This window comes from Vulpes lagopus, chromosome 12, assembly GCF_018345385.1.
Source record: "Vulpes lagopus strain Blue_001 chromosome 12, ASM1834538v1, whole genome shotgun sequence".
Lineage (NCBI taxonomy): Eukaryota > Metazoa > Chordata > Mammalia > Carnivora > Canidae > Vulpes > Vulpes lagopus.
The window spans coordinates 16,309,283-16,335,962 of NC_054835.1; the positions used below are offsets into that span (position 1 = coordinate 16,309,283).

Below are 26,680 nucleotides of genomic sequence, written 5' to 3' on the forward strand. Positions count from 1 at the left end.
CCAGAAAATTTCCAAAACAGAAGACAAAAAAGGGAAGAAATTGGTAATAAACCAAAACACAGACACAAAAACAAGAAAACAAAACTGCAAAGGTTCAAGTGTTCCCAGCTGACCATGACCAACCTTGCAGAGCACAGCACCTGTCAGGAGGTTGAAGGCTATAGTCTAGGAGCCTGGCCCTGGCAGAGTGAGCTCAAGTGAAGAGGCCACACTGCCCTGAGAAATAAGCACCTCCAAGCCCTCTCCTTCCTCATATAGAATGTGCTTACAGGGGGCCACCTGCCGTTGTGACATTCCTATACCTATTTTCTATTAAAAAACAACATCTTCAAACAGCTCCTGCCAGTTTTCCCATGGTACGTACCTGGTTATCCTGTTCAATAGGTTCACCCTGTCCAGAAGGGGCCTTCCTGGCCCACATTACACTACCTCTTTGGACCTGTGGTGTACTTCCTAGTACAAATGAGATGTGATATGTCCTGGGACAGCTCCAAGTTTATAGGCTATGCTGGTCATCAGATACAATGGGGCCATTTGTTCCCCTGTAATCCTATAGTTCTAAATGTAAAAGCAAAATCACCAGGAAGTAGGGCCCAGCCAGAGGAGAAGAATGGTCTGAAACAGGTGTTTGGCACTAATGTTATTCAAGCAGCCTTCACTGGGATCTATTTCCCACACAGTTAGCTGGAATACTGGCTCATGGAACCTGTCCTTATGCTCCCCTGACCCTGCTCAGATGGAAGCCCCAGGTGCATAGGGGGGCACTCCCACGTGGGGTCTATGTTCAATGCTTAAACCTCCTGTCCCCAAGCAGATCTCTTTGGGATGAACCCAGAGCTGCATGAGTCTCTCTGAAACCAGGCCAGAAACACAGCATGGGTAGGGCAGAGAGGAGGGCCAATGTGAGGCTATCAGGCACTGCTGAAGACAACCAAATACTTCTCAAGAGAGAGATGCATTCTTCTTTCAATCGCATTTCTATCACCTATTATTTCCTTTTGTGATTTGCATCTTTTTTTTTTTATGGGCATTTTCATTTGTTCCATGGCCAATTGTCCTTGTTAGTAAAAAGAAACCGATTTTGAACATGAGGTAACAAGCAGAGCAGTATACATATGTATTTTTATTTTTTAAGTAGGAAAGAGTGTTCTGTGGTTCCTTGTATTTTATTTCAATACGGTCATGTCTGGCCTGAAGCAGGCAGGGCCTTACGGATTTGCCTTAAAACTCAGTGTTGCCGGCACCACTCTTCAGCCCAGTATCCTGACGGACCAGCTCATGATGCACCTACTCTGAGGCAGGTCTTTTTTTTTTTTTTTTAAGATTTTATTTATTTATTCATAGAGATGCACAGAGAGAGAGAGAGAGAGAGAGAGAGAGAGAGAGAGAGAGGCAGAGACAGAGGGAGAAGCAGGCTCCATGCAGGGAGCCTGACGTGGAACTTGATCCTGGGTCTCCAGGATCACGCCCTGGACCAAAGGTGGTGCTAAACCACTAAGCCACCCAGGTTGCGCTCTGAGGCAGGTCTTACAAGGAGGCATAGAAGGGATTCCACTGAAGTCCCAGGATTTTAGGCCTAAAAGGGTAGGGGCTAGAGAAGGTAATAAAGGTGAAGGGTGAACAAGGGAATGGGACTCCAAGCCCAATCTCTGCTCTTTCCTGCTTCAACCAGAGTAGCTGTTTTTCTGTATTTACGTATTAGCTGTGTGACTGCTAGTAAGTTTTATTTTATTTTATTTTATTTTTTTTATTTATGATAGTCACAGAGAGAGAGAGAGAGAGAGAGAGAGGCAGAGACACAGGCAGAGGGAGAAGCAGGCTCCATGCACCGGGAGCCTGACGTGGGATTCGATCCCGGGTCTCCAGGATCGCGCCCTGGGCCAAAGGCAGGCGCCAAACCGCTGCGCCACTCAGGGATCCCTGCTAGTAAGTTTTAAATGAATATAGGACCTCCCTCCTATAGCTGATGAAACAAAGTGACTGACCGCAGGAAAAGGCACTTATACCAGTGTAGAACACACAGTGGATGTTCAAAAAATGTCAGTCAATATTCTGTGTGGATTCCACATTAGAATTTGTTAAATAGTTTGGAAGTCACTGTTTTGGCTCATCTCCCTCATTAAAAAAAACAAAAACAAAACTGAAAAATAACTTCATTAAAGCATGTAAATACAAAAAAGTATTTTTAAAAAACTACTCAAATGCATTTGTATAAGAAAAATTCAAACATAATACCAGAATAAAATGAAAAAATAATTCTTTGCTTCTCCACATAGTCTCACTCCAACTTCCTTCCCCAGAACATCCATTATTGTCATTTCTAGACCTTTTTCTGAGATATTTATACACATAAACATGCTCTTTGTTTCTTAAGTGTGGAATTACACCATATATACTGGGCTGTAGCTTATATTTTCCACTTGACAATGTATCTGAGATGTTTCTTTTCTATGATAGTACATCTAGATTGATCTCCCATTTTACCACTATTCCATAGTAAGGGTATACCATATTTTATTTAACTATTCTCCAGTGATGAACATTATAGAAATCTCCAAATTTATTTATTTATTTATTTTTAATTAATTAATTATTTATTTATTTTTTATTTCTTTTATGGCTGTAGCTCACCCCTTTCTTGGTACATCCTCCTCTACAGGTATGAATTTTTTTGTAGACCCTATAACTAGTTGTGAAATTTAAATTTTTGATACATGACAACTGGCTCTCCAAAATGGCTATACTGATTTGTATACTAGCACTAAAGTCCTGTATTGTTAGTCTTGTAATTTTTTTGCCAACCTGATGTAAGAAAATTAGTATCCTGTTCTATTTTTTTTTTCATGTTTATTGGCCAACTATTTCTTCAGTGAATTTCCTGCTCTGTACCCATTTTTCTAGTTGGTTACTTGCCTTTTTCTTATTGATTTAAAAAAAATTATTTTGGATATTAATAATTTGTCTTATAGCTTAAGCTGTTTTTCCCCCCCAGCTTATTGTGTATCGTTAATTACATTATTGTCTTTTTCATTCTTTTTATATGTTGTGAAATCTTTCAGTACTTTTCTTTATGGCTTCTGGGTTTGATGTCTTGTTTATTTCCCTACTACTCTGTTATTTAAGGATAGTTTCTTCTTTTCATGTAACAGAGGAGGCAGTTCTGAATTCTAGCAGGATCTAGATGATCACAAGTGTCTCTTGATTTGTTGGTCCAAGGATTTTCCTACCAAATCACATCACTTTTCTGTTGTTACCAGTTTTAAAGGCATTTAAGAGGTCTTACTCTCTCAACTTTGATTTCTTCCTCCTTCCCTCCCCTTCCTCCTCATTCCTGCTGGCCTACACAGACAGGTCTGTGTATTTTTTTTTTTGCATGACTAGGGAACAGAGATGAATCAACCACGATTTCTGCAATCAAAGAGCCCAAGGTATGTGTGTGCGCACGTGTGTAATAATACAAACAGAAATTACCATAAAAGTTTGATTCCTCATGGATAGGAAATCTGAAGAAAGCATATGGATATATTAGCAAGGAGGCTGGGTTTCCAAAGAGAAGTTTTTAGAGAGATGCTTTGAACCTAGTCTTTGCTTATGTAGACATTAAGTAATCTTAACTAACAACACATACTCCACCTTTCCAATGGAGGTGCATAGTTCTCAGACTTATGTACCTTGTGTTTTAATCTTTTAATGTTTCTCTGACATGCGGATTTGTATATTTGGCTGTGAGGTCTACAGAGACACAATGACCTGGTTTGCTCACCAGAGACATTAAGAAAAAAATCCCTAAAGTAAAATATACCCTAATTATGATAAAACTCAATAGTCACAAAGTAATATAGTATTTGTAATTCAATAAGTGAAGCCTCTGTAACTCACAAAATTACCAGTCTGTAAAATGGAGCCACTACTTAGATAAAATGATGACAAAATATTCTAAAAACGTGAAATACTGCATAATAGAAAACACGAAATCTACAGAGTACTCTGCATTGCCATTCACATAATTTAGTGAAATCCTTGGAATGAAAGATTGAGCACTCAAGCCACCAGATGGAATCACCGAACTTGGAAAGACTGAAGTGAAGCCCAACCACCCAAACCCCCTGATTTTGTGTTTCAGCCCCACTCAGGAAGGTCCTACCAGAGTTCCATCTGTTAGGGTGCACCCGGAGAAGCGTTTTGCAAGAAATCCCTCAAAGTTAGTTGTTCTCTGAATAGCAAAAAGAAGCAGTTTCACTTCAATTTCCTTAGCTCTGGTACGCATAATCTTGGCAAGTTCTGTCCTTCAAAATAAAGAAATAAGAATGTTGTAAAAAACAAAACAAAAACAAAAACAAAAACCTGTTCAAGATAGGTTAAATAGTTTATAGCTTACACCCCCCCAAGAAAGAAAAAGTATGTGGTCATTTCAAACCCTGAGGTCTGTTACCAACTAAGTTTAATGTTTGGAGAACAGAAATACATAATCTAAATAAGAATTTGAAGGTAAAATTAACCACTAGTCAAAAAAATCAAGGATTAAGGAGATCAAATTGTTTACATGGTTACTACTATTTTTAGATCTTTCAAACTTTCCATAATTTGTTTCCATATAAAGCACTTACTCAGTATTTTATAAAAATGCATATATTTTTACTGAATTATAAAGCCCTCTCTTCCAAAGAGGTCAATAACCATCTCTTCAACCAGAGAGCCGGAACCCCAGAAACAGACTAAAATCCCCATGTGAAAAGTGGCATGTACATGCTCAGGTGGTTCCTGCCTGTGAAGCTTATGTACCACTTCAATGTTCTGCTTCAGAATGGGCACTGTAAGGAAACAGTGACCTGAGAGCTCTTAGTAAGTACTGAGCTATGATTATCTTCCCATACAAATAAATGGCAAAATCAAAGAGCCTCTGCGATTATTTGAAAATTATGTATCTGTAGGATTTTAGCCAAAATTCCAAAAATATGGCAGCAATAGCAGCAACACAATCAGCACAATGATAGCAGATTTGTGGCATTAGTATACTTCTAGTCTCCTACAGACTGCATTTTTCACAGAATTAGTTTGCAAGTCACTGAACTATATAGGCCGAAGAAAATTAGTTATCAATTTCTCAAGGAATTTGCTTTCTTTGCTAATCAGGACTTAGAAAGTGACAATCACAATTGTCCTCGAATCAACATTAAACCGATGGTAGCCAATGTGCTTCTGAAACAACAGCCACAGAGAATGTACAACATCAGGACTGAACGAGCCTAATGTAAACTGTGGACTCTGAGTGATAATGGTCTGTGAGTGCAGGCTCGTCCATTGTGACAAATGTACATTTTGGTGGGGGATGCTGATAATTGGGGGGCTATGCACATGTGGGGACAGGAGTATATGGGAAACCTTTGTATCTCCCTTTCAATTTTGCTATAATCCTAAAATTACTTTAAAAAATAAAGTCTACTAAAAAAAAAAAATAGGGACGCTTGGGTGGCTCAGGAGTTGAGCATCTGCCTTTGGCTCAGGGCATGATCCCAAGATCCAGGATTCAGTCCCACATCAGGCTCTTTGCAAGGAGCCTGCTTCTCCCTCTGCCTGTGTCTCTGCCTCTCTCTCTCTCTCTCTCTGTCTCTCATGAATAAATAATCTTAAAAAAAAATAAAGTCAATAGCCAATATCCCTTAAGAAATCTTGGCAAGTTCTGTCCTTCAAAATAAATATGTGTTTAAAGCGTACAACTTGATTGTATTCTCCATGATTTTAAGAAAGATGCCTACCATCAATTATTCTAAAGTGGCTGAGTTATGCTTTAGACATGGGACTTTTTAAAAAAATTAGGCTGGAGTTAATATAATTGTGCACTGTTAGAAGGGCATAGATAAGGGGTGCCTAGGTGGCTCAGGTCGTGACCTCTAAGTCCTGGGATAGAGCCCTACATCAGCCTCCCCACTCAGCAGGGAGTCTGCTTCTCCCTCTCCCTCTGCCCCTCCCCCTGCTTATGCTCTGTTTCTCCAACTGCTAAATAAAAAAAAATCTTTTTTAAGATTTTATTTATTTATTCATGAGAGACACACACACACACAGAGAGAGAGAGAGAGAGAGAGAGAGGCGCAGAGACATAGGCAGAGGGAGAAGCAGGCTCCATGCAAGGAGCCTGATGTGGGACTCAATCCCAGGTCTCCAGGATCACGTCCTAGACCGAAGGCGGCGCTAAACCGCTGAGCCACCAGGGCTGCCCAAATAAAAACAATCTTAAAAAAAAAAAAATGGAGGGATCCCTGGGTGGCGCAGCGGTTTGGCGCCTGCCTTTGGCCCAGGGCGCGATCCTGGAGACCCGGGATCGAATCCCACGTCGGGCTCCGGGTGCATGGAGCCTGCTTCTCCCTCTGCCTGTGTCTCTGCCTCTCTCTCTATCTCTCTGTGACTATCATAAATAAATAAAAATTAAAAAAAAAATTTTAAAAAAAATGGGGGATGTCTAGGTGGCTCAGCAGTAGAGTGTCTGCCTTCAGCCTACGGCATGATCCTGGACCCAGGATTGAGTTCCACATCAGGCTCCCTGCATGGAGCCTGCTTCTGTCTCTGCCTGTGTCTCTGCCTCTCTCTCTTTGCCTCTCATGAATAAATAAATAAATAAAATCTTAAAAAAAAAAAAAAGAAGGGCATAGATAACTCTGTTATCGATGGGCATAGATAAACCCTGTTACCACCACTGCTGAGGTATAGCTGCAAGTAAAGAATAAAAAGTTTTGACTCTAGCTTTAGCTTTGTCATGGACACACTGATCTAACCTTAGATTTTAATTCTTCAATACAAATGAACTATCTGGCCCTGGGCTGCATTCATGAAACTGCAGACAGGAGGAATGACAGAAAGTCTTTAGAATGCTCAGAACACTCAGATGCTGATATTATGAACTATCCAAAGACTATAAAAACACTGCATTAGGGGCAGGAAATTTGTTTAGCAAATATTTCCTGTCACTGATATAGATACTACCCTGTCCCTTTAGAACTATGTAGCAAGTCAGAAAAGCAAAATGATGATGGATATATACACCGTACACTGATGCATGTGATGGAGATACAGGAGAAAATGCGGGGTGACGAATAACATAGGGGAATCTGGTGGATGAACCTTGACTAGGTTAAGTCAAGAAGGCAGGCTGTCTGAGGCAAGAGTCAGGCCAAAGGAAAGCCCCAGAGCAAAGACAGGAGCAGATGCATTACTCTTGGGGGGGTGGGGGGGGACATGCTTTGACTATAGGCTACTAGCCCAGGGCTCTTATGTACGCTTTTTTACTTTTTTCCCTAGAAGTTTCTATTCTTCCTCCACACACATGCCCTCTCCTCTAGGTTTGGAAGTCTGAAGCTGGAGAAGTTGGAATACAGCTGCAACTGGAGTTTAGGGTTTGGTTTTGGGTTTATAAAACCTGACTTTTGACAGGAGAAGGGGCTTCTAAAGGGAGAGAAGAATCTAGCGCAGATGAAGAACTTCTCATTAAAAAGGGGACTTTCAAACAACAACAACAAAAGGTAGAAATGGTATCCAATCCACAAGACAACATAGAATTCCTAAAGACTGGGGGATTGATTTCAATCAACCAATTTTAATTGATCTCAATTAACAATAGAACCAGTAGAGTTGGGATCTACCTTGTGACATGGCAAAATTCTACTGCAATCCTCTCGGTCATGTACCACTCACGTGGAAACATACGGCCGTATTTCTCCTCATAGTCCACAAGCTGGCGTTTTATCCAGGCATAGCGTCTGTCGATTTTGTCCAGCCAGGCAACCTTAGGAAGGTAAGGAACAAAATCCACCCGGTGCTTAGAAGTAGTGTTGACATAATAAAAAACACAGAACTAAGAAAAACAGAACAAATCTCTATTTCTCACAGTTTTTTGTTTTGTTTTGAGATTTTTTAATTCATTTATTCATGAGACACACAGAGAGAGGCAGAGACATAGGGAGAGGGGGAGAAGCAGGCTCCCTGCCGGGAGCTTGATGTGAGACTCAATTCCAGGACTCTGGGGTCACATCCTGAGCCAAAGGCAGATGCTCAACCACTGAGCCACCCAGGTACCCTATTTCTCCCAGTTTTATTTTATGTTATTTTATTTATTTTTTAGACACGGAGAGAGAGAATCCCAAGCAGGCTCCATGTTTGGCATGGAACACAATTTGGGGCTTGATCTCACAACCCTGAGATCATGACCTGAGCCAAAATCGAGTTGGATGCTCAACTGACTCCTGAGCCACCAAGGAGCCCCTATTTCTCACAGTTTTAAAGAATCTAGGCAACTTTTTCACTTAATCCAGAGGTTATTAACTTGGGTCTATGTTAAACTATAAGGGTCTGTAAATATCCTAAAACTGTATGCAAAGTTTTATGCATAGGTACATTTTTCTGGGGAGAGTATGTGTAGCTCCCGTTAATTTCTCTAAAAGGTCAGTGAGGGGATCCCTGGGTGGCGCAGCGGTTTGGCGCCTGCCTTTGGCCCAGGGCGCGATCCTGGAGACCCGGGATCGAATCCCACATCGGGCTCCCAGCGCATGGAGCCTGCTTCTCCCTCTGCCTGTGTCTCTGCCTCTCTCTCTCTCTGTGTGACTATCATAAATAAATAAAAATTAAAATAAATAAATAAATAAATAAAAGGTCAGTGACCTCAAAATGGTTAAGAACCACCAACCTGTACAGTCATCCCCTACCAGGATTCACAGTTCAACCACCAACATTTTAAGGCAGTAGTACTATTAAAATATAAATCAGATTTGAGGGTACTTAATTGTCAATAAAATTCAAATGTAATATCAATTTGGTGTGGTTATTACTTACATCTTGGTTTTCTTGAAAAAGTACTAGATATTCTGACAGATGCTGTTTGATAAATTTTTTGATGATTTCCTGTTTGATTCTAGGATCCAAAATATTAGCAACCAGACATGCATCTCGTAGCACATTGCTGGGTCCTCCTGGCCTCTGGTAAAACAAACAACACACACCAGTTCAAGAGCCAGATGCAACCTTTAAATCTCATGGCTTCTGACAGCTACTACTTCTTGTTCCTCTCTTGAAGACATTATTACTTCCACTCCCCTGACACTTATTCTTTTGCTGTGGCTGGATATTTTACTTATTAGTCGATGAAAGAATTATTAAGCTAGTCCGTAGTAGCCAATATAAAAGCTACTTTGTGAGTCAGCAAGGAGACATCTTGGAAACAGGGCCAGCAATGGTCATAGGAAATTTTGCTCTCTGAATACAAAACTGAAATCACCTTGGTGAAGAGCCATAAAATTCAGAATGACACTGGTCTCACCCCACATGTGCCATTTTCCCGATTCCAACCTCAGGTTCCTGTTCTTAGTGACAAATAATGCAGTGGCATTTAAAATCTAAAATCAAGTTCTAAACTACCAGACTTGTTTTGCTGACAGTCAACTACCCACAAAGGTAGCCAAAGGTAAAATATGATATTGGCCCCTTGATCTGAAAGGCAATAGAAGGTTATTGAGGGCCATACTGATACATCATGCTGGAAAGGCCTTTGTTGTTTGGAAAGGCCTGAAGCCAATTCAATTTCACTGAACTTTTCTTTGTAGTAACTTACTGAATGAACATGAACATGGTTGGATGAGTGGACTATAGCAAAAAGAACACCTGGAATCTACTCTTGGTTGGGCTAAACAGCTGTGTAGCTTTGGTACAGTTATTAAAACTTATCTGAAAAATAAATGAAAAAAAAAAAGGACTTCAATTAGGTGATGATTAATGTTCTTCCAAATCTCTATGATTCTTCCGGGTAAACTCTGTCCAATAATGTATCTGTCTCAACTGAAGTTCAAGAGTTTTTAAATTTACCAAGTTGCCTGAGAGCTAAATTGTTAAGATGCTGACTTGCTCTGTGCTGAGTGGTTGTTATGTCATCTGCTGAGTGCTCTGACTGCCCACCTCTTGTTTCTGGATGAAAGTGTTTGAACTGATAGAGAAGACACAGAAGCCGAAACCGATGGGCTCATGGATTCAGATATTTTCATTTAAAAAGGACTTAGGTTACCTTGCACAATTTTAATGTCTTGATTTCTATTTGTGAAAGAGGAATAGCAATATAAGGCCTTTAAGAAAAGTCAATAGTCATTGAAAGGGAAAGTAGAAAGCTTAAAAAAAAAAATTAGGTTACCCAGCTACAGAAAAAGGAAGCAAGTTGTTAAAAAATTTTTTTTAAATTTCATCTGCCTGGTGGGATCTGAGAAAAAGACATAAAGTAGATCAAGATTAGTTTCTTCTGAACAATAAAGCTGGGGCTTCATTCATATCTTTCTGAACCTTTTTGCAACTGGGCTAGAATATATAGTAAAGCAGACCTTGGACTAAGTGCTTATAGTTTGGTCTGGTGCTTATAGTTTGTGAATATCTTGCAATTCTTTTTTACAAAATGGCCTTCCAACATCCATTCTCCACAGTTATATCAAATGAATAAAGAATATAAAGTCCTGAAAGGAACATATTTTACAAATGAAATATCTGATTACTAGAAGGCAGCCATTATAGATGCAGACATTAAAATCAAGAGCAGGTTTCCTACAGGAAGTAATCTACAAAGTTGGGGCAGCTACCCCCACCTACTTCCTAAGTTTCTTTTATGGAGCACAAAGAAAAATGATTAAGATATTTCCAGTTATTGAATTATAGAGCAGATCCAGGAAACGTTCCTTGGCTCAGTAAATGAACATCTATCCCCATCTCTACCCACCAAATGCAGTGAGGAATGCTGCTTGCCTGTGTGTACTTTGGTTTGTTTCTGTGTTGAATAATTTGTTCTCTAGAAATGCTCAAATAATAGAGGAAAAAAACTTCTGAAGATTCTTCTCTCCCTGACACATGCAACGCATTAAAATTACATCTGCTACAATTTGAAAGATAGAGCTAAAAGCAGTTACCCAAGAACAATGACAGCCAACTGAAGCAAAGCTTGTTATGGGAGAAGGGTAACCATAGCTCACAAGCGAAATACCATGGCCTTCGCAGACACAACACAAACAGCTATGCTACCAGCAAGAGCTAAAGGGATTACTCCTAAAGAACAGGATTCTGATCATTAAAAGTGAGTCTCTTAACTGTGTCACTTTGAGAGTTACATAAGCCTGTGGATGCTCCTCCCAGCATCTTTTCACCAAAATGAAACCGGTAAGTTATGTAATGATCCTAAAAAACACTGTGGTTTGAAAAAAAAAATTTTTTTTTTTTTTTAACACAGCCATGAGAAAAAAGGAATTTGCCAGGCAGATGAGATATTAGGTTTGACACACATTAAATTAAACCAAAATAAATCCTCATCCTTTGATGTTTGGAAGAACACAGATGAAGAATCAATGTTGCTTTGGGATATTTAAAATCAAGGATGGTCTTATTACCCTGAACATCTAGCAAATAGACTTACAGCTGCCAGCAGACACTTTTGGAAGGATAAAGGAAGAATAACAGTAGCGGGTGTGAATTAGGCAAGAATGGTGATAATGTCTAAGATTGGCGGGAAACAATACCTTGGTGCCTTGGGAAGGAAACGCTTCTTCAAAATCAGCCAGGATTTGCTGTCCTAATTCAGTCTGGGCAGCCTTCACTCTGTAGGGAAAAGAGAACATGTCACTGCCTGGTGTAATTTTCATATATCCATAAGGAACTATGCAAAGATTGATCAGGCTCAGAACTGTTAAAGTCTTTAGAGATCATCCAGGGAACAGGGAGGTGGTAGCTAGATAGGAGAGGTCACATACTAGTTAGTAGCAGGTTTATGACCAGAACCCAGGCATCTGATTTATTCTCATGATGGATTTTCTATATCCCAAAGTTCTTCTACGCCACTCTGCTATGAGGGAGTATATGTTAATCTTTACAAGGTATTATCAGAGGGTAGTTATGCTGTGGGAAAATGCTACATAAAAACACCCAATCCAATAGAAATCTATGTGGGGTTACTGCTATAGCTGCACCCCTGCTCCTTGGAGTCCAGAATGCAGGAGGGCTCCATAATGCCTCAGAGATGTTTCTTTTTCACCCCGCAAGCCAACTTCAGGATCCTAAGTTTTAACAAATGAACAAAAGGAGGGTTGCCTGGGTGGCTCCACTGGGTAAGCCTCTGACTCAGTTTTGGTTCAGGTCTATACTCAGTGGGGAGTCTGCTTTAGATTCTCTCTCTCTCTCCCTCCTGCTCTTGTATGCTCTCTCTCCCTCAAATAAATAAACACAATCATTAAAAAAAAATTGGGGATCCCTGGGTGGCGCAGCGGTTTGGCGCCTGCCTTTGGCCCAGGGCGCAATCCTGGAGTCCCGGGATCAAGTCCCACGTCAGGCTCCCGGTGCATGGAGCCTGCTTCTCCCTCTGCCTGTGTCTCTGCCTCTCTCTCTCTCTCTCTCTGTGTGACTATCATAAATAAATAAATAAAAATTATAAAAAAAAATTGAACAAAAAGAATGTTTTCTAAAGTAAAAAGAAAAAGCTCCAAAAGATAAAATGAGCTGTAGTGTGGGAGTGAAGGCCATTGAATGAAGATGAAATTCATGCCCACTGACAACCAAAACAAGCTAGCTTGAAAGGGGAAGTCAACCTGAACTCAACCCAGTGATCTGTGTGTCTACCAGGAGCTCAAGAAATCATTATCACGCTGAAATAAGAGGAGAAACAGTTGGGATAAGAAAGGAACTGTGCGCGTCAGCACCACCTGCAGTGACCATGTCCTTCTTCAGTCTCCAGGAGCTAGATGCCTTGCGCCAGTCATTCATTCCCACAGAGCTGACTGCCCTGAGCCTGAGGCAAACATTTTACCTTTGCTAAAAGCACCATAAAACAATGTTCTTCCTTTTTTGGTCTCCACCCTGTTACTTTGGAATTAACTGTAAAGTTTCTAGAAATAGCAAGCAGCTCAAAACCACAATTTCTTTGGCTATTTAGCGGTGCTTGGCAACCTACTGAGAATTTTTTTTTTTTAATGAGGGGATAGGGAGGACCCCAAACAATCTGGCTTTTTCTGTGGCACAGTTGTAATTATGTTTTACTCCAAATACTTTCCAGGATTTTTCCACTATCTTCAAAACTTTTAAAACCACTCTTACAGGTGGCTTTGCAGCCTCTTGAGTCACTCAGTGACAGAGGTAATGCTATTATTGGAGTAGCCCCCAAATCACAAGTAGGGCCATCCATCTAGAGTTGCCAAATGGACAATAGGAAGTATGCTTTGAGAATGAGCTCTGACAGGAGTGAAGAGAACTTGTTTTTGCAAAACTGTACCTCAGAGGTCTTGTGACTCCACATAATGGGCCTGGCAGACAGCCTCCCCTTGTGCCAGGTCACAAGACAGAGCTTCCAGAAGCGCTCTGGAGGTTTATGCCCCTCTGTCCTATTTGCTTCTTGGCAACACAAAGAGAGCACCAGTTCCTTCCTAAGCCACAAGGACAATTCCTGCAGGGGAAGTTCTTACACTCATCGGGGACATTTCCAGTCATATTCTCAAGGCTCCTGAGCATCTCAGAGATATGAAGGTTCCATCTCTGCCTCTCACCTTTCCCCCTTCAGCGTTTAACTCCATATTCTTGCTGAGGTGCTTGAAAAGACAACCAGAGCCTATGGCAAGGTTTGGTATTTCCAGAGTGCAGAAGACAGGAGAAGTACCAGAGTATGATTTGCAGATCCCCTTGCCATCTTCTCTAATCCATTTTCAAAGTCACGTCTTGAGACAGTCTAGACTTGGCTGTGCCACCAGTGAGCCATTTCCCTTAGGATAAGTCATTTCCCTTATATGTGTCACAACTAAGATTTGTGAAGGAAAAGGTGGGGGATGCAGGCCTGGACTTTCACTGTCTTCTCCAAGACTGACCATTCCCCAACACCCACCTTTACAGCACTAACTGGCAACAGCAGACACCTTCACAGGTGACTGCAAGTTGGATGTATAATTAATGTTGGAGCACAAGAATAGGCTTCAGAACATAAATATTTCCATGGGACATACACGTTTCCAAGTATAGTTTTCAAAGTGTCAATCAGTGTACTCAGATGAAAGAGTGACCATTTCCCTTACCGACATTAACAACAATACCTATAAACCCAAACCATAATTCCATGCATTTTCAGGGTGAGATGTGAATAGTAGTCTTTACAATCAGTTGCCTAAGCAGGATCTGAGAAAGAAATCAACACTAAAAAAACACATCTTTGGCTAAACTCCTTCCTCTTTGAAAACCAAAAAGTTTCTATTGTAAAGAGATGGAGCAACTGAGACTCCATTAGCAGAAGAGAGTTGAGCTACCATGATTTTTAAGAATAATTAGGAAATTTATCTACAACTAATAGAGAAGAGAGTGAATAAAAATTCATCCTGGTATTCAAATAAGCTCAGTCCACTTGGGTGTGACAACTCAGTGTTGATCGCACTTAGGAAACAAAGGCGTCACTGTGCTGCTCAGAAAGGGAAGGTCAATCAACTGACTTCTAGCACTCTCCATGCCATTTGACAAAGGTGATCTTTCCTAAAATTGTGTTATCAGTTTACATAACAGGTAGCAGCAGCAGAAAATAGTAAATTATGAAAATTATTTAGACATTTGTGGATAAGGTAATCCTGATGCTTCTGCTACCTTATGAATGACTGCCCTGAGGGAAACACCCTCAGCACTTCACAGTAAGTTGACCTCCCAAACACAGTCTGTACTGGACAGAATGGTTAACTAGTCAGATTGGTCAGACGCTCTATTTCCAAACAGGCCCTATAAAGAATCCAAACCCCGAATCTTAAGTGTGATTCCATGGGACAATGAAGTACAACCCTTATGCTTTTGAAACTGAAGTTCTTTCAGAAAGAACTTGTCAAAGTCCCACAGCTATTCAGGTCTTTTCATTCTCTGATTTCTTTCACTGCTACACAATGTGATAGTACCCACCCTCCCAATCTGCCAAATATCTCTCACGTCTAAGAGGTTAACTATAGCCCTGAAAAATACTTTTTAGTTCGAGAGCTTTACGAGTTTCAAAAGAATGCAAGAATCTTCCACTCTTTCTCAAGAAATATTGACTGATTACTAGAAATATTTGCTTTTATGGATATTCTTAAGCCAGGAGGCTCTGAATGTAAAGATGATATTAATGAAAAAAAATATTTCCTTCAATGCTACATTAACATTTAAGCATTTTCCAGAAGGGTAGTTGAAAGAAATAGTGATATTCAAATCAAGGTCCATGAACTTCATATTTCAAATGTACAGGCAATGGTTTCAGAGCACAAACTTTCATGTTATTTCTACGATTTATAGACAGCAAGCTATTAAATTGGAGAAACTAAAGCAATACACAGAGTACAGCTCTGCTGCCCTCTCCCCTGCCCCTTAACAAACAGCTACTTCTATCATTTCCAGATGGTTCTACCATCACTATGCAAACATAAGGGAGGAGAATTCACCAGAAAAGATGCTGAAAATAAGAAATCTGGACTTTCCTCCAACTTTTAGTACCTCTTGAAAAACAACTGTAATCAAGCACTGAAAACCAGAGAGCTCTTCTCTCATTTTGTTTTTTGTGTTACTTAATAGCACATATTTATATTTACTCTTTTTAACCCATACAAAATTTTTGCAAATAGAAGTTGTGAAACGAAAGTTAAGTCCTCCCATTTGCAGCAATCCTACATGGTAATGAATGTTCACATATACTGCTAGCATGTTAGATTTTTTCTCTTTTTAAGGAGAATGTTTTATAGCAGTGATCACAAAGTTCCTTCAAATTATAAAACCACTTCTTTGAAAAATGTTAAAAAGCAGTCCTAAAAGACTGTATCCTCTTGTTTGTCCCTACATTACTTTTTTAGGAACAGAATTCAGTTCTGCCATATTCCTGCCATCAACAATGTCCATCCAACACAACCAATTAGTAACCAGCTCCTCCGCAAATCTCCTTGACCTCATGGTCACTGTCCTGGTAAGGTTCTTATCTTTTCTAGTCTAGAACATAGTCTCAATCTTCAGTCTTCTGTACCTACAATACATAAGACTTTTACAAAACACAAATGAGATCATGTCCCTCCCTGCTTAGGATCTTTCACTGTCCATGAAACAAAGAACAGATTCTTAGGCAAGGCATATAAAATCTGATCCTACCTACCTATGCAGACTTTCACACTTCATTGTCTCCCAAAGTTCCATGATGTCCTCTTTCTCCTTTTTTTCCTCCTCTTCTTGTCTTGCTGGTAAGATCCTAGCTATTCTTTTAAGATCAGATGAAAACTGAATTCTACTGTGACCCCTGACCTCAGCCCCTGAAGGCTGAGTCTTTCAATTTCTCTTACTGCTTGTACAGCATCTACCAGTTTTGTTGTATCTATGCTATACTAAAATTTTCTACTAGGGTCTCCTCCACACACCACCAGTGAACCTCCCTGAGGGCAGGGAGTATACATTTTCTACTTTGTGCCTTTGGTACCTCAGCATGGGCCCCAGGACATACAAAGTCCTTAGTATATATCTATTAGGTAAATGAAGGAAAGAATCAGTTAATGGGGAAAAAAAGATCAACTCTGGATTATCACAAGAGTAAGGGGAAGTGATAGTGCCTTCCCTTCTCCTCCATCCCCTGGGAACAAGTCTGCTCTCTCTAGCCAAGCTTCCTTCTTTTTGGCAGCTTAAAAGGCCCTGTTTGTCTGCTCCCTGGGCTACTCCATGCCCCCAGTGTGATATGGCAATCGGTCAGCTCTAAGTGTGAGGAGTTAGGAAGAATGGCGGACAGGGTGGTGATTTCCCTAGGATTCCGCCAAACTCTGTTCTTACACTCCCTACTGGCTCTCTGGCACTTCCACTATAAGATGGCACACTTGAGCACATGTTGTCATCTCTTCTTCCTGCCCCAGATCCCTAGAAATAATAAAAGATATTAAGAAAAATCCAGAACCAGGCAAGAAAAAGAAGTGGTGCACTAGAAACTCAGGACTGCCTGGTAGCACAGAATTGAAGGAAACCATTGCTGAAACTGCTTTTCAAAAATGAAAGACAGGGGATCCCTGGGTGGCGCAGTGGTTTAGCGCCTGCCTTTGGCCCAGGGCGCGATCCTGGAGACCCGGGATCGAATCCCACGTCGGGCTCCCGGTGCATGGAGCCTGCTTCTCCCTCTGCCTATGTCTCTGCCTCTCTCTCTCTCTCTCTCTCTCTCTCTCACTCACTGTGTGCCTATCATAAAAAAAAAAAAAAAAAAGAAAGACAGGAGAGTAGCAGACAATGAGAGCAGGAGGGGCTCTGAAGCAAATGGTAGCAGGATATGTTGGGCTCTTGCAAGAGGAGTAACAAAGCCAGTCTCCAGGTCTGCATCCCTGCCTTGAACGCTCAGGTCAAAGAATGGTATGGGTCTGAGAACCCCAGGAGTGACCAGAAGGCAGATGAAGAAGCCCACAAGTGATTTACGATTTATGGGAGATGCTACTGCCCGACCCCAGGGCTGGGACAGGGGGAAAGGAAAAAAAAAAAAGAAGCCCACAAGCACAGATTAACCACTGGCATATCTACCTGGCAGCTCCTCCAGCTCCAGCCCCACCACACCTTCTTAGAGCTATCTATGGCCCTTAGCTGAGCAGCGCATAGCCCCCTTTCCCTCACTAGCCAGTGGCAATAAAAGAGCATCCCTGATCAGGATGAAAGAATCTCAAAGTCAAAAATAAGCTTTCATCTAGAAATCACCAAACACTAGAAGAATGCTAATGCCAAGAAAGAAAGTCACCATGCTCAACAAACTGAAGACCTGCTATCAGAGGACAAAGAAACAGGACAGGCAACTCAGAGCTTTAAAGTACATAGAGGGCAGCCCCGGTGATTCAGCAGTTTAGTGCCACCTTCAGCCCAGGGCATGATCCTGGAGACCTAGGATCAAGTCCCACATTGGGCTCCCTGCATGGAGCCTGCTTCTCCCTCTGCCTGTGTCTCTGCCCCTCTCTTTCTCTCTAGTCTCTCATGAATAAATAAATAAAATCTTAAAAAAAAAAAGTACATATAATCTGGGATGCCTGGGTGGCACAGTTGGTTGAGTGAGTGACTCTTGGTTTTGGCTCAGGTCATGATCTGAGGGTTGTGAAGATCAAATCCTGCGCTGGGCTCTGTGCTGGGCACAGAACCTGCTTAAGAGTCCCCCCTTCCCTCCTCCCTAAAAAAAAAATAGAAAAAAAAATCTAAGAAATATGGCAGCAGATCTAGAAGTTCCAATATTCGTGTAATAGGAATGCCACATAGAAAGAGCACAGAGAACAAAGCATAGAAACTACTCAAAGGAATAGAAGAAAATGATTTCTCAGAACTTAAACTCATGAGTCTTCAGATTGAAGATATGGTAAGTACAGACCAACTTGAAGGACAACAGACCTATACCCTAGTAAAATTCCTGACCATCCTCCTTACCCAATCTCAAGTGCTTCTGGAGCAAAATAAAAATCAAATTAGGGCAGCCCTGGTGGCCCAGCGGTTTGGCGCCACCTTCAGCCCGGGGTGTGATCCTAGAGACCTGGAATCGAGTCCTGCGTCGGGCTACCTGCGTGGAGCCTGCTTCTCCCTCTGCCTGTGTCTCTGTCTCTCTCTCTCTCTGTGTCTGTCATGAATAAATAAATAAAATCTTAAAAAAAATCAAATTAAAATAGATTACCTTATAAAGGAGTAAGAATCAGACTGACCAGATTTTTAATAGACAACAAGAAATACCAGAAAATAGATTTACCTATTCTAACAGCCAATGGGTAGAAGCAACCTGTGTGCCCATTCACAGAGGAATGGATACACAAAATGTAATAAACACACATACACACACACACACACACACAGACTCACACACACATGCACACTGAAATATTCAGCCTTAAAAAGGAATGAAATTCTGATGCATTCTACAACATGGATGAACCTTGAAACATTGTACTAAGTAAAATAAGCCAGACACAAAAGAACAAATATTGTATGATTCCATTTATGAGAGGTACCTAAACTAGGCAAATTACAGAAACATAAAAGAGAACACAGGTAACCAGAAGTGGGAGAGAGGAGGTAATATGGGTTACTCTTTAATGAATAAGAGTTTCTGTTTCAGGTAATGAAAAAGTTTTAGAAATAGAAGTGGTGATGGCAGTACAATATTATGAATATATACTTAATGCCACTGAGTTCTACACTTGAAAACTATTAAAATGGTAAATTTTATGTTATTTATATATTAACATAGTTTAAAAAAATAAAAGGAAGTAGGAAATCTGAATAGTCCAATCACCATGGAAGAAATTGCAGTGAGAGTCAAAGATCTGCCTTCAAGATTGATAACATGCCCAGATGGTTTTACAGGCAAGGTCTACCAGCTCTGCCAAATATTAACTTCTAGAATATATAGAGAACTCTTACATAACAATAAGGAAAAAAATAACCCAATAGACAAAGAGACAATACAGGTAAACAGGCATTTCAGAGGAAATGCAAATGACCAACAATCAAAGGGAAACGAGTCTCAGTAGTCACCATAGAAATGGAAATGAAAGGAACCTGATGTTATTTTTCATCCTTCAGTTAAATAAAAAAGGAAAACTGACAATATAAAGCATGCTGAGGGTATGGGGAAGTGGGTACTCACATACTGCGCAGATGGTTACTATAAATAGATAAAACCTCTTGGGAGGGCAAGTGGGCAGTTATTAAAATTTTAATTGCATTTTACCAATGACCCAGAACCTACCCTAGCAAAATATTTACAGACATGCAATAGCTTTTACAAATTAGAAGCAAACAATCAGTGATATGAAAATGGTTAAATAATCTGTGGTATGTTATATTAAGGAATTGCAGGCATCAATTAAAAAAGAACAAGGTAGGTTTGTACATATCAATGTGGAAAAATCTCTAAAATACATCACAAGGTTAAAACCAAAAAGTTTCAGAATGAAGCATATGGTGTGAAACCATTTATTCAAAACAAAACATAACAAAACCACAAATTGAAAGTACAGATTTATGTAAATGCACATAAAAATCTAGAGGGATACATATTAAATTAATAAGTCACTACGTCACTATCTATATATAGGTAGCACTGTAGCACTAGGATCTCAGCTATAGCTAACGGAGACTTGAGTTTCATCTGTATATTTGATTTTTTAAAAAATAAATAAAATGCATATCTGTATTATTTACATGATTAAAAATACAGAAACTTAACAAAAAAAGAGGCCTGAAGTAATCAGGCATCATTAGGAAGACAGAAATAAGAATGATGGCTACTGCTAAAGGCCTGCCTCTTTTGTTCAAGAAAGGTTAGGATTGGGATCCCTGGGTGGCGCAGTGGTTTGGGGCCTGCCTTTGGCCCAGGGCGCGATCCTGGAGACCCAGGATGGAATCCCACATCAGGCTCCCGGTGCATGGAGCCTGCTTCTCCCTCTGCCTATGTCTCTGCCTCTCTCTCTCTCTCTCTCTCTCTCTCTCTCTGTGACTATCATAAAATAAAATAAATAAATAAATAAATAAATAAATAAATAAATAAATAAATAAATAAAAGAAAGGTTAGGATTAAAAAAAAAAAAAAGAAAGGTTAGGATTCCTTAATCGTGATCAGCTCTACCTTCTCAGTATTCTTTTGGCTGCTACTTCTAATAGAAAAGACACTGAATTCACTCTCCCCTTACTCTCCTTCAGAAGCTTCCTCTTCCTTCTAAGTATCAGGCTTTCTTTCTACTGGCTCTGGATCCGGGACTGGAACTCAGACAGAGGTAGGAAGAAAGAAGACGCTAGCTAAATCATCATTTTGTCACATCTGAAGTTCTAGTGGCAAATGAGATTTTTCAAAAGTTGCCACAGCAATATAGCCAATCCCATATGCTTTTTTTTGTCAATGGAACTTTGACATTCCTCCCAGTGAGGGGGTGGGGGAAACTACATTCCTTCCTCCCTAATCCTGGCAGCCCTGTGAGTACCAGAGTGATGCTGTGTGACTTCCAAGGCCTTGTTCTCTTGGGAGGCTCATTCTTGGGACCCAGCCACCTTGCCATGAGGAAGTCCAAGCAGCCCATGGAAGATAACTCAGCTGAGCTCTCAGTGGACAACAAGTACCAACCTGCCAGCCACGAGAGTGAGCCATGGATCCCTCAAGCCTCTCCTGGCCCACCCCAGCTGATGCTGCATGGAGCTGAGGTGAGCTGTTCCTGCCACGGCAGGTTAAATTACATGAGTAAAATATTCGTGTTTTAAGCCCCTAAGTGTGGTGGTGGTTTGTTATAAGGAAATACTGTGGTTCGTGAGGGAAACAGTTTCCCTCACAAATGTGGACAACCAAGAGCTGGACAACCACATATATAATTCACCAGCTACCCCTCCAGTGATGCCAGGCCAGCAATTACATGGTAAAAAGTTGGAAAGGGGTATAGTGGACATCTATATCACACAGACTTACATCAGATCACATCTGAGGTTCCTTCTTACAAGATTTTGCGGTGAACATACTGACCTAAGTGCTGAAGTGCATCCTAGCACCATCTTTTCTTAAAGCAGAAGACTGTTTTCTCCAATGACATTTTACCTTTCAGAAAGCTGCCGGATCTGTGGAATTCCCATATACTTGTGGAAATGCTCCAGAACATTCATCACACCTTGAAGAAGGTTAGCAACTTCTCCATACTGTCTTCGCCTGGTCATGGCTCTGCAAGGAAATAAATTGAGAAGGTAGAAAAACACCATGACACAAGATATAGATATGGAACCACCTATCCTGAGCTCCATAATAGAGCAACTTGATTTTAGTCACCATTCACTGAGCACTGAATATACATGGTCCTGAACACTGGAGGTGAAAGAAAATAAGACCTGGCCCAAATCCTCAAGGTGACATCGCTTAGTGAGACAGAGTGCCAAATACCATCTAACTAATACCAAAGTAGGATAAACTGAGTTCTAAACAGAATTACACGTTATATGCTATAGAAGATAAAAAAGAATGTGTGAGTGATGGATTCTCATTGGGTGGGGGGCAGGGAATCTGGGAAGATTTAGGTTGGGCATTATGGGATTAGCAGGCTTTAGACAGAAAATAGGGATAGGAATGTTACTATTTGAGGATTACAGCACGGAGCAAACCAAACACATCTTCCTAGGCTACAACAAAGGGCATTTATATGTTAACTCAAATCTGTAAATTTTAAGCCAATGTTAAGCACCTCTGTCTACTTCCCTATTACTAAGGTTAATGAAGCTTCAGTAAAAGGATGCTAATAGAAGGACAAACTTTTAGATCTAAATTTTTCAGTAGAGTTGGGCTTTTACACTAAATGTATAATATATTACTTTCCTTAAGAGACACTAAAAAAAAGAGGCATTTAAAAAGAGGACCAAGTTCAAGTCAACATGTTACGGTAATACCACAGCCTGGTCTCATAGTCTGGTGGGAAGGGACATCTGGAGCATCTGGAGCAAGGGACAAGGAAACTGCTCTTCCAGTCTCCCACTGGCTGGCTTACATCTCTGATTGCTACTTGTAGGAAGATGGGCTAGAGTTCACTGGAGCTCACACAATGCCTGGAGAGACCAGGAAGGAGTTTGACCCTGTCCTCCCTCTAACTTCAGATGCTGCATCCAAATTTCTGTGAAGATTCTATGTCCTCAAATGAGATTCCACTGAGGCTGGGGCAGGGGGAATTCTCAGCCTGAGACAGACAGCAGAAGTGAACTGGCATGTCAGAATCTTGCTAGTAAAAAAGGCCTCTGGATTGTTTCTTGTAATAAATAATCAGCTCTTCCTTTTAATACAATTTCTAATCTCATGCATCATTCCCTATAGCTCCCCTATGAAGCAAACAAGATACTAATGCCTTTGAAAAAGTGGGTTGAAAAAAAAAAGTGGGATGAATGATAAATCAAAGCTCTCTTTCTTTTACTTTTTTTCAACCTCTGTTTCTATATGGATCCAACAGTATTGCAACTCAGCCCAGCACAAGTAGGAAAACCTGCCAAGACAGGGGCTACAGGGAGCAGTTATAGTCCTGAATGACCTTGTTGGCCTTAATGGCAGAGATCTACCACATTTCAACAAGCCATAGTCTTGGAATCATCCTCCACATGCTATCTGAGTCCCCTTCTCACTGACTTGCACCTCAAAGTTTCAGGTGTTTGTCACATTTTGAACACCAGAGGGCATAAAGCCAAATAGTAGCTTAACATTTGAGACCCATTTGCAGGAAGTGGGGCAGGACAGTGAGCCTTCCCTGGCCAAGAAGTAAAATACCTATAATGCCATTTTCCTTCCGTGGCACATTCATTTCCTGTGGACCCCAAAGAGAAAGGTGACACTGCTTACTCGAGCGAATCCACACCACCTGCTAACATGTGCAGGTGGTTCAGTGTTGTGATTGAGGTGGTCAGGTGGCGTTTGGCATGATCTAGCTGCTTAATATCGCGGGTGATTTCCTTAACCTAAGTAGGAAAAAAAAAAAAAAAACGGGAGAAAAAGGATGAAGGTTAAGAAAGATGTAAATCCATTTGCAGGTAGCTCCAAAAGAAAATAAGGCAAATGAAGCAAGGAAAAAAAAAAAAAAACCCAGGTTAGCCCCTGGAGAAAACACATTCTCATCATATAAAATCAAAATACCTTCTAATCAGTCCATTTAAATCTTATTTGGCATTTCTTCAGACGACCCTACCCAGAGGTACAAAGCCTTCAACTGCGAGGAACAAAATGAACTTTATTTTTTGCCCCAAATGGAGGGATCCAAATAGCAAGTTAATATGAAGCATACAAAGTCCAGGGAGCCAAGTTTGGCACACCTCCTCTTCAAAAAGGTCAGAAAAGAATGCATTCTGATCAGGGTGGGGGAACTACCAGGTTTGAAACAAAATGGGCGGTTGGCTATTTCTATTGAAATGATCTTTATTCATGGAACTAGGATTTACTGCCCCATATCCAGCAAAAAAAAAAAAAAAGGCTTGCTCTGAAATCTCAAGACTAAAACGTAACCCCTCTGCGGTGAGTACTTAATATGTACTGTCACAGAGAAGATGTGAAGTCCTCAGGGGCAAGAAGATAACTGGGGGAGTAAAAAATTCAGACAGTGTTGACCCAATGAAATCCAAGAGAAATAAACTGTACCTGGAATACAAGTATATATTTCAGTCACCAGAAAAGCATATTCAGTAGTGAAGTGGGAACAGTGCTCCAACTTTACTAACACCTAGGTAGAATGTTCCACTAAACTGCCTAAGTTCATGTTGATCAAGAAACTTTCTGAAAAGCAATTTGGTATCCCAGGTTCTTTGATACCTTGAAGGAAGGGAGTGCCCCGGATACTAAGCACAAACATTCTAGTCACTGGAAAGATCTACCTCCCATTAAAAGTGAAAAACACTGGAAAGATCTACCTCCCATTAAAAGTGAAAAGTGAAAGAGTTAAGTTAATATGATCTGATTTTTCAGAGTTTGATCACCCCAGGTAAATCCATAAAGTAAAGATTATGACCCTCACAACTTAGTTCCACACCCACAAACCTGCTAAGCTAACTTGGATCTTGGCAGTAAAAGTCTCTCTCATGGAGACTTCCTGATCAAGCCTGCTCTCTCTCTAACTCACAGGCCCTCAAAGTATCTCTACTTCTATTACCTGGGGGTGGAGGTGGAAGGGGGAAATAGGTTAAGAATTTACCACTTCTCACTTTTTCAAGGAATGACTGAGCTTAGGGAAAAAGAAGATCAAGAGTAGTATAGTGGGGGCACCTGGGTGGCTCAGTGGTTGAGCATCTGCCTTTGGCTTAGGTTGGGTCCTGGGATCAAGTCCCACATCAGGCTCCCAGCAGGGAGCCTACTTCTTCCTCTGTCCACGTCTCTGCCTCTCTCTCTGTGTCTCTCATAAATGAATAAATAAAATCTTAAAAAAAAAAAGAAAAGAAAAGTGGTATAGTGAACAGGAGTTTGGCTCTAGAATCTGATAACCCACTTCCAACACTGAAATTGTCACCGTGTTCTCCTACAGAAAAATCCTGCACCTCTTCTGAGGTTCCTTAGCTCCAGTGCTAACATCAGGGAGTCCTTTCTCATTCCTGCATTACTAGCAGTCATTAAATCCTGAGTATTCAGAATCCTGTGCCTCATCACAAAAAACTGTCCCTTTCTACTCATCCGTCAGACCCTCCCTCGAGCTCTGTACCAGAGCTCATCAGGCTCTACATTCCCAAGACCTCCCATCTTTACCCATCACATATTCTGTGCTTCTCCACACAAACCAAACTACTTGATATTCTCTAAACACCCTTAATGGCAACTCATGGAAAGGATGTTCAGGTCAAAGTCACAGAGATCATTACACAAATAAAATATCCATAGTTAAGGTGCCTTAATTGTCAGCCAGGGGCAGCCAAAAAAGGACAGAACACAAGATGGCAGGTTTTGGAGTTAGGTAGCTCTAAGGTTGAATCTCAGCTATTCCACTCACCAACTCTGTATCCTAGAATAAGCTACTTAGCCTCACTGAGTCTCAGTTTTCTCATCTATTAAGATGGGTAATCACAGGGGCACCTAAGTGGCTCAGTGAGTTAAGTGTCTCCCTTCAGCTCATGTCATGATCCCGGGGTCCTGGGATTGAGTCCTGCATCGGGCTCCTTGCTCAGCGGAGAGTCTGCTTCTCCCTCTGCCCCTCCCCGCTGCTTGTAGGCTTGCTCTCTCTCTCTCTCTCTCTCTCTAATAAATAAAATCTTTTTAAAACGATGAGTAATTCTAAAAATAATAATAAAACTTAGTTCACAAATTTGCTGTGAGAGCTAAATTAGATCACTTATATAAAGCAAGTCCCTCTCAAAGACTATTTCACTCTGTGACAAAGCACGATTAATTTTTTTCCTCTGATGAAGGAGTTCTCTTCCTTTGACCCCTCGTTTGGTAGTTAAGGCCTGAAACACCGCCTGCCCAGGAGGAGGAATAGGAAGAGCCAACAGGTAAGAACAGCACCTGGCAGGATCTCAGTGTCTCCACCCCAGCTCTAGCTCTCAGTCTCTGCCTTCCTACTGGCCAGTTTGGATGAGGAGGCCTTGGTGGGCATGCCAGCACCAACTGATCCTTACTCAGGGCTTATGTGTGTCACACATCATCTCATTTAATTCCCACAATTCTATGATGTCCCCAGGACTATTATCTCCATTTTACAGTGACGAAACCAAGGCACAGAGAGATTAAATAACTTGCCACAGTTAGTAAGGAGAGGGGTTGGATCTCAACCCAGGCAGCCTGACTTCAGAGGTCATGCTTTGCACTCATCAAATTGCCCATCCCTCTCCCATTCCACATCCTTCCCTACCTTGCCAAATGGCCACTGAAGAGAGCTGAATGATACACAGAAACATGACATCAGATCTGTTCTTGTAGTAAATTAGAATAGAATGTAGGGTGACAAGACTGTAAGGATCTGGGAGTTTTTGTAACCAAAAGAAGTTGGCGGCCAGGGAAGGGTAGGAATGACATTAATAATGGCTTCTATAAGCCTGGTACTATGCTTAGTACTCCTCATACATTTAATTCTTCAACAATTTGAAGAAAGGCAGGTGTTATTGGCACCTTTAAGGCAGGTGTTATTGTTCTTATTTTATGATTGAAAAAAATGGAATTCAGAGGTAATTCAAAGACATGACATTATGCGGTCAGAATGTAAGCACAGGAGCTAACATTTTATAGTGT

At 40.9% G+C, this 26,680-nt stretch overlaps 1 protein-coding gene across 3 annotated transcripts in view; it reads right to left on the reverse strand.

Annotated features, from left to right (window-relative positions):
* The window catches only part of VPS53 (VPS53 subunit of GARP complex), a 141,459-nt gene that overhangs the window by 76,717 nt on the left and 38,062 nt on the right, over positions 1-26,680 (reverse strand). For 2 of the 3 annotated variants that reach the window (XM_041725241.1, XM_041725242.1), the window contains 6 exons: positions 23,321-23,436; positions 21,551-21,670; positions 11,529-11,607; positions 8,821-8,964; positions 7,635-7,777; positions 4,145-4,286 (listed from right to left, as the gene is read on the reverse strand). In XM_041725241.1, the coding sequence (XP_041581175.1) occupies positions 4,145-4,286; positions 7,635-7,777; positions 8,821-8,964; positions 11,529-11,607; positions 21,551-21,670; positions 23,321-23,436 (744 nt within the window). Of the gene's footprint in view, positions 1-4,144; positions 4,287-7,634; positions 7,778-8,820; positions 8,965-11,528; positions 11,608-21,550; positions 21,671-23,248; positions 23,437-26,680 lie in introns of those variants that run through there. The other variant, XM_041725243.1, reaches the window with a different exon arrangement.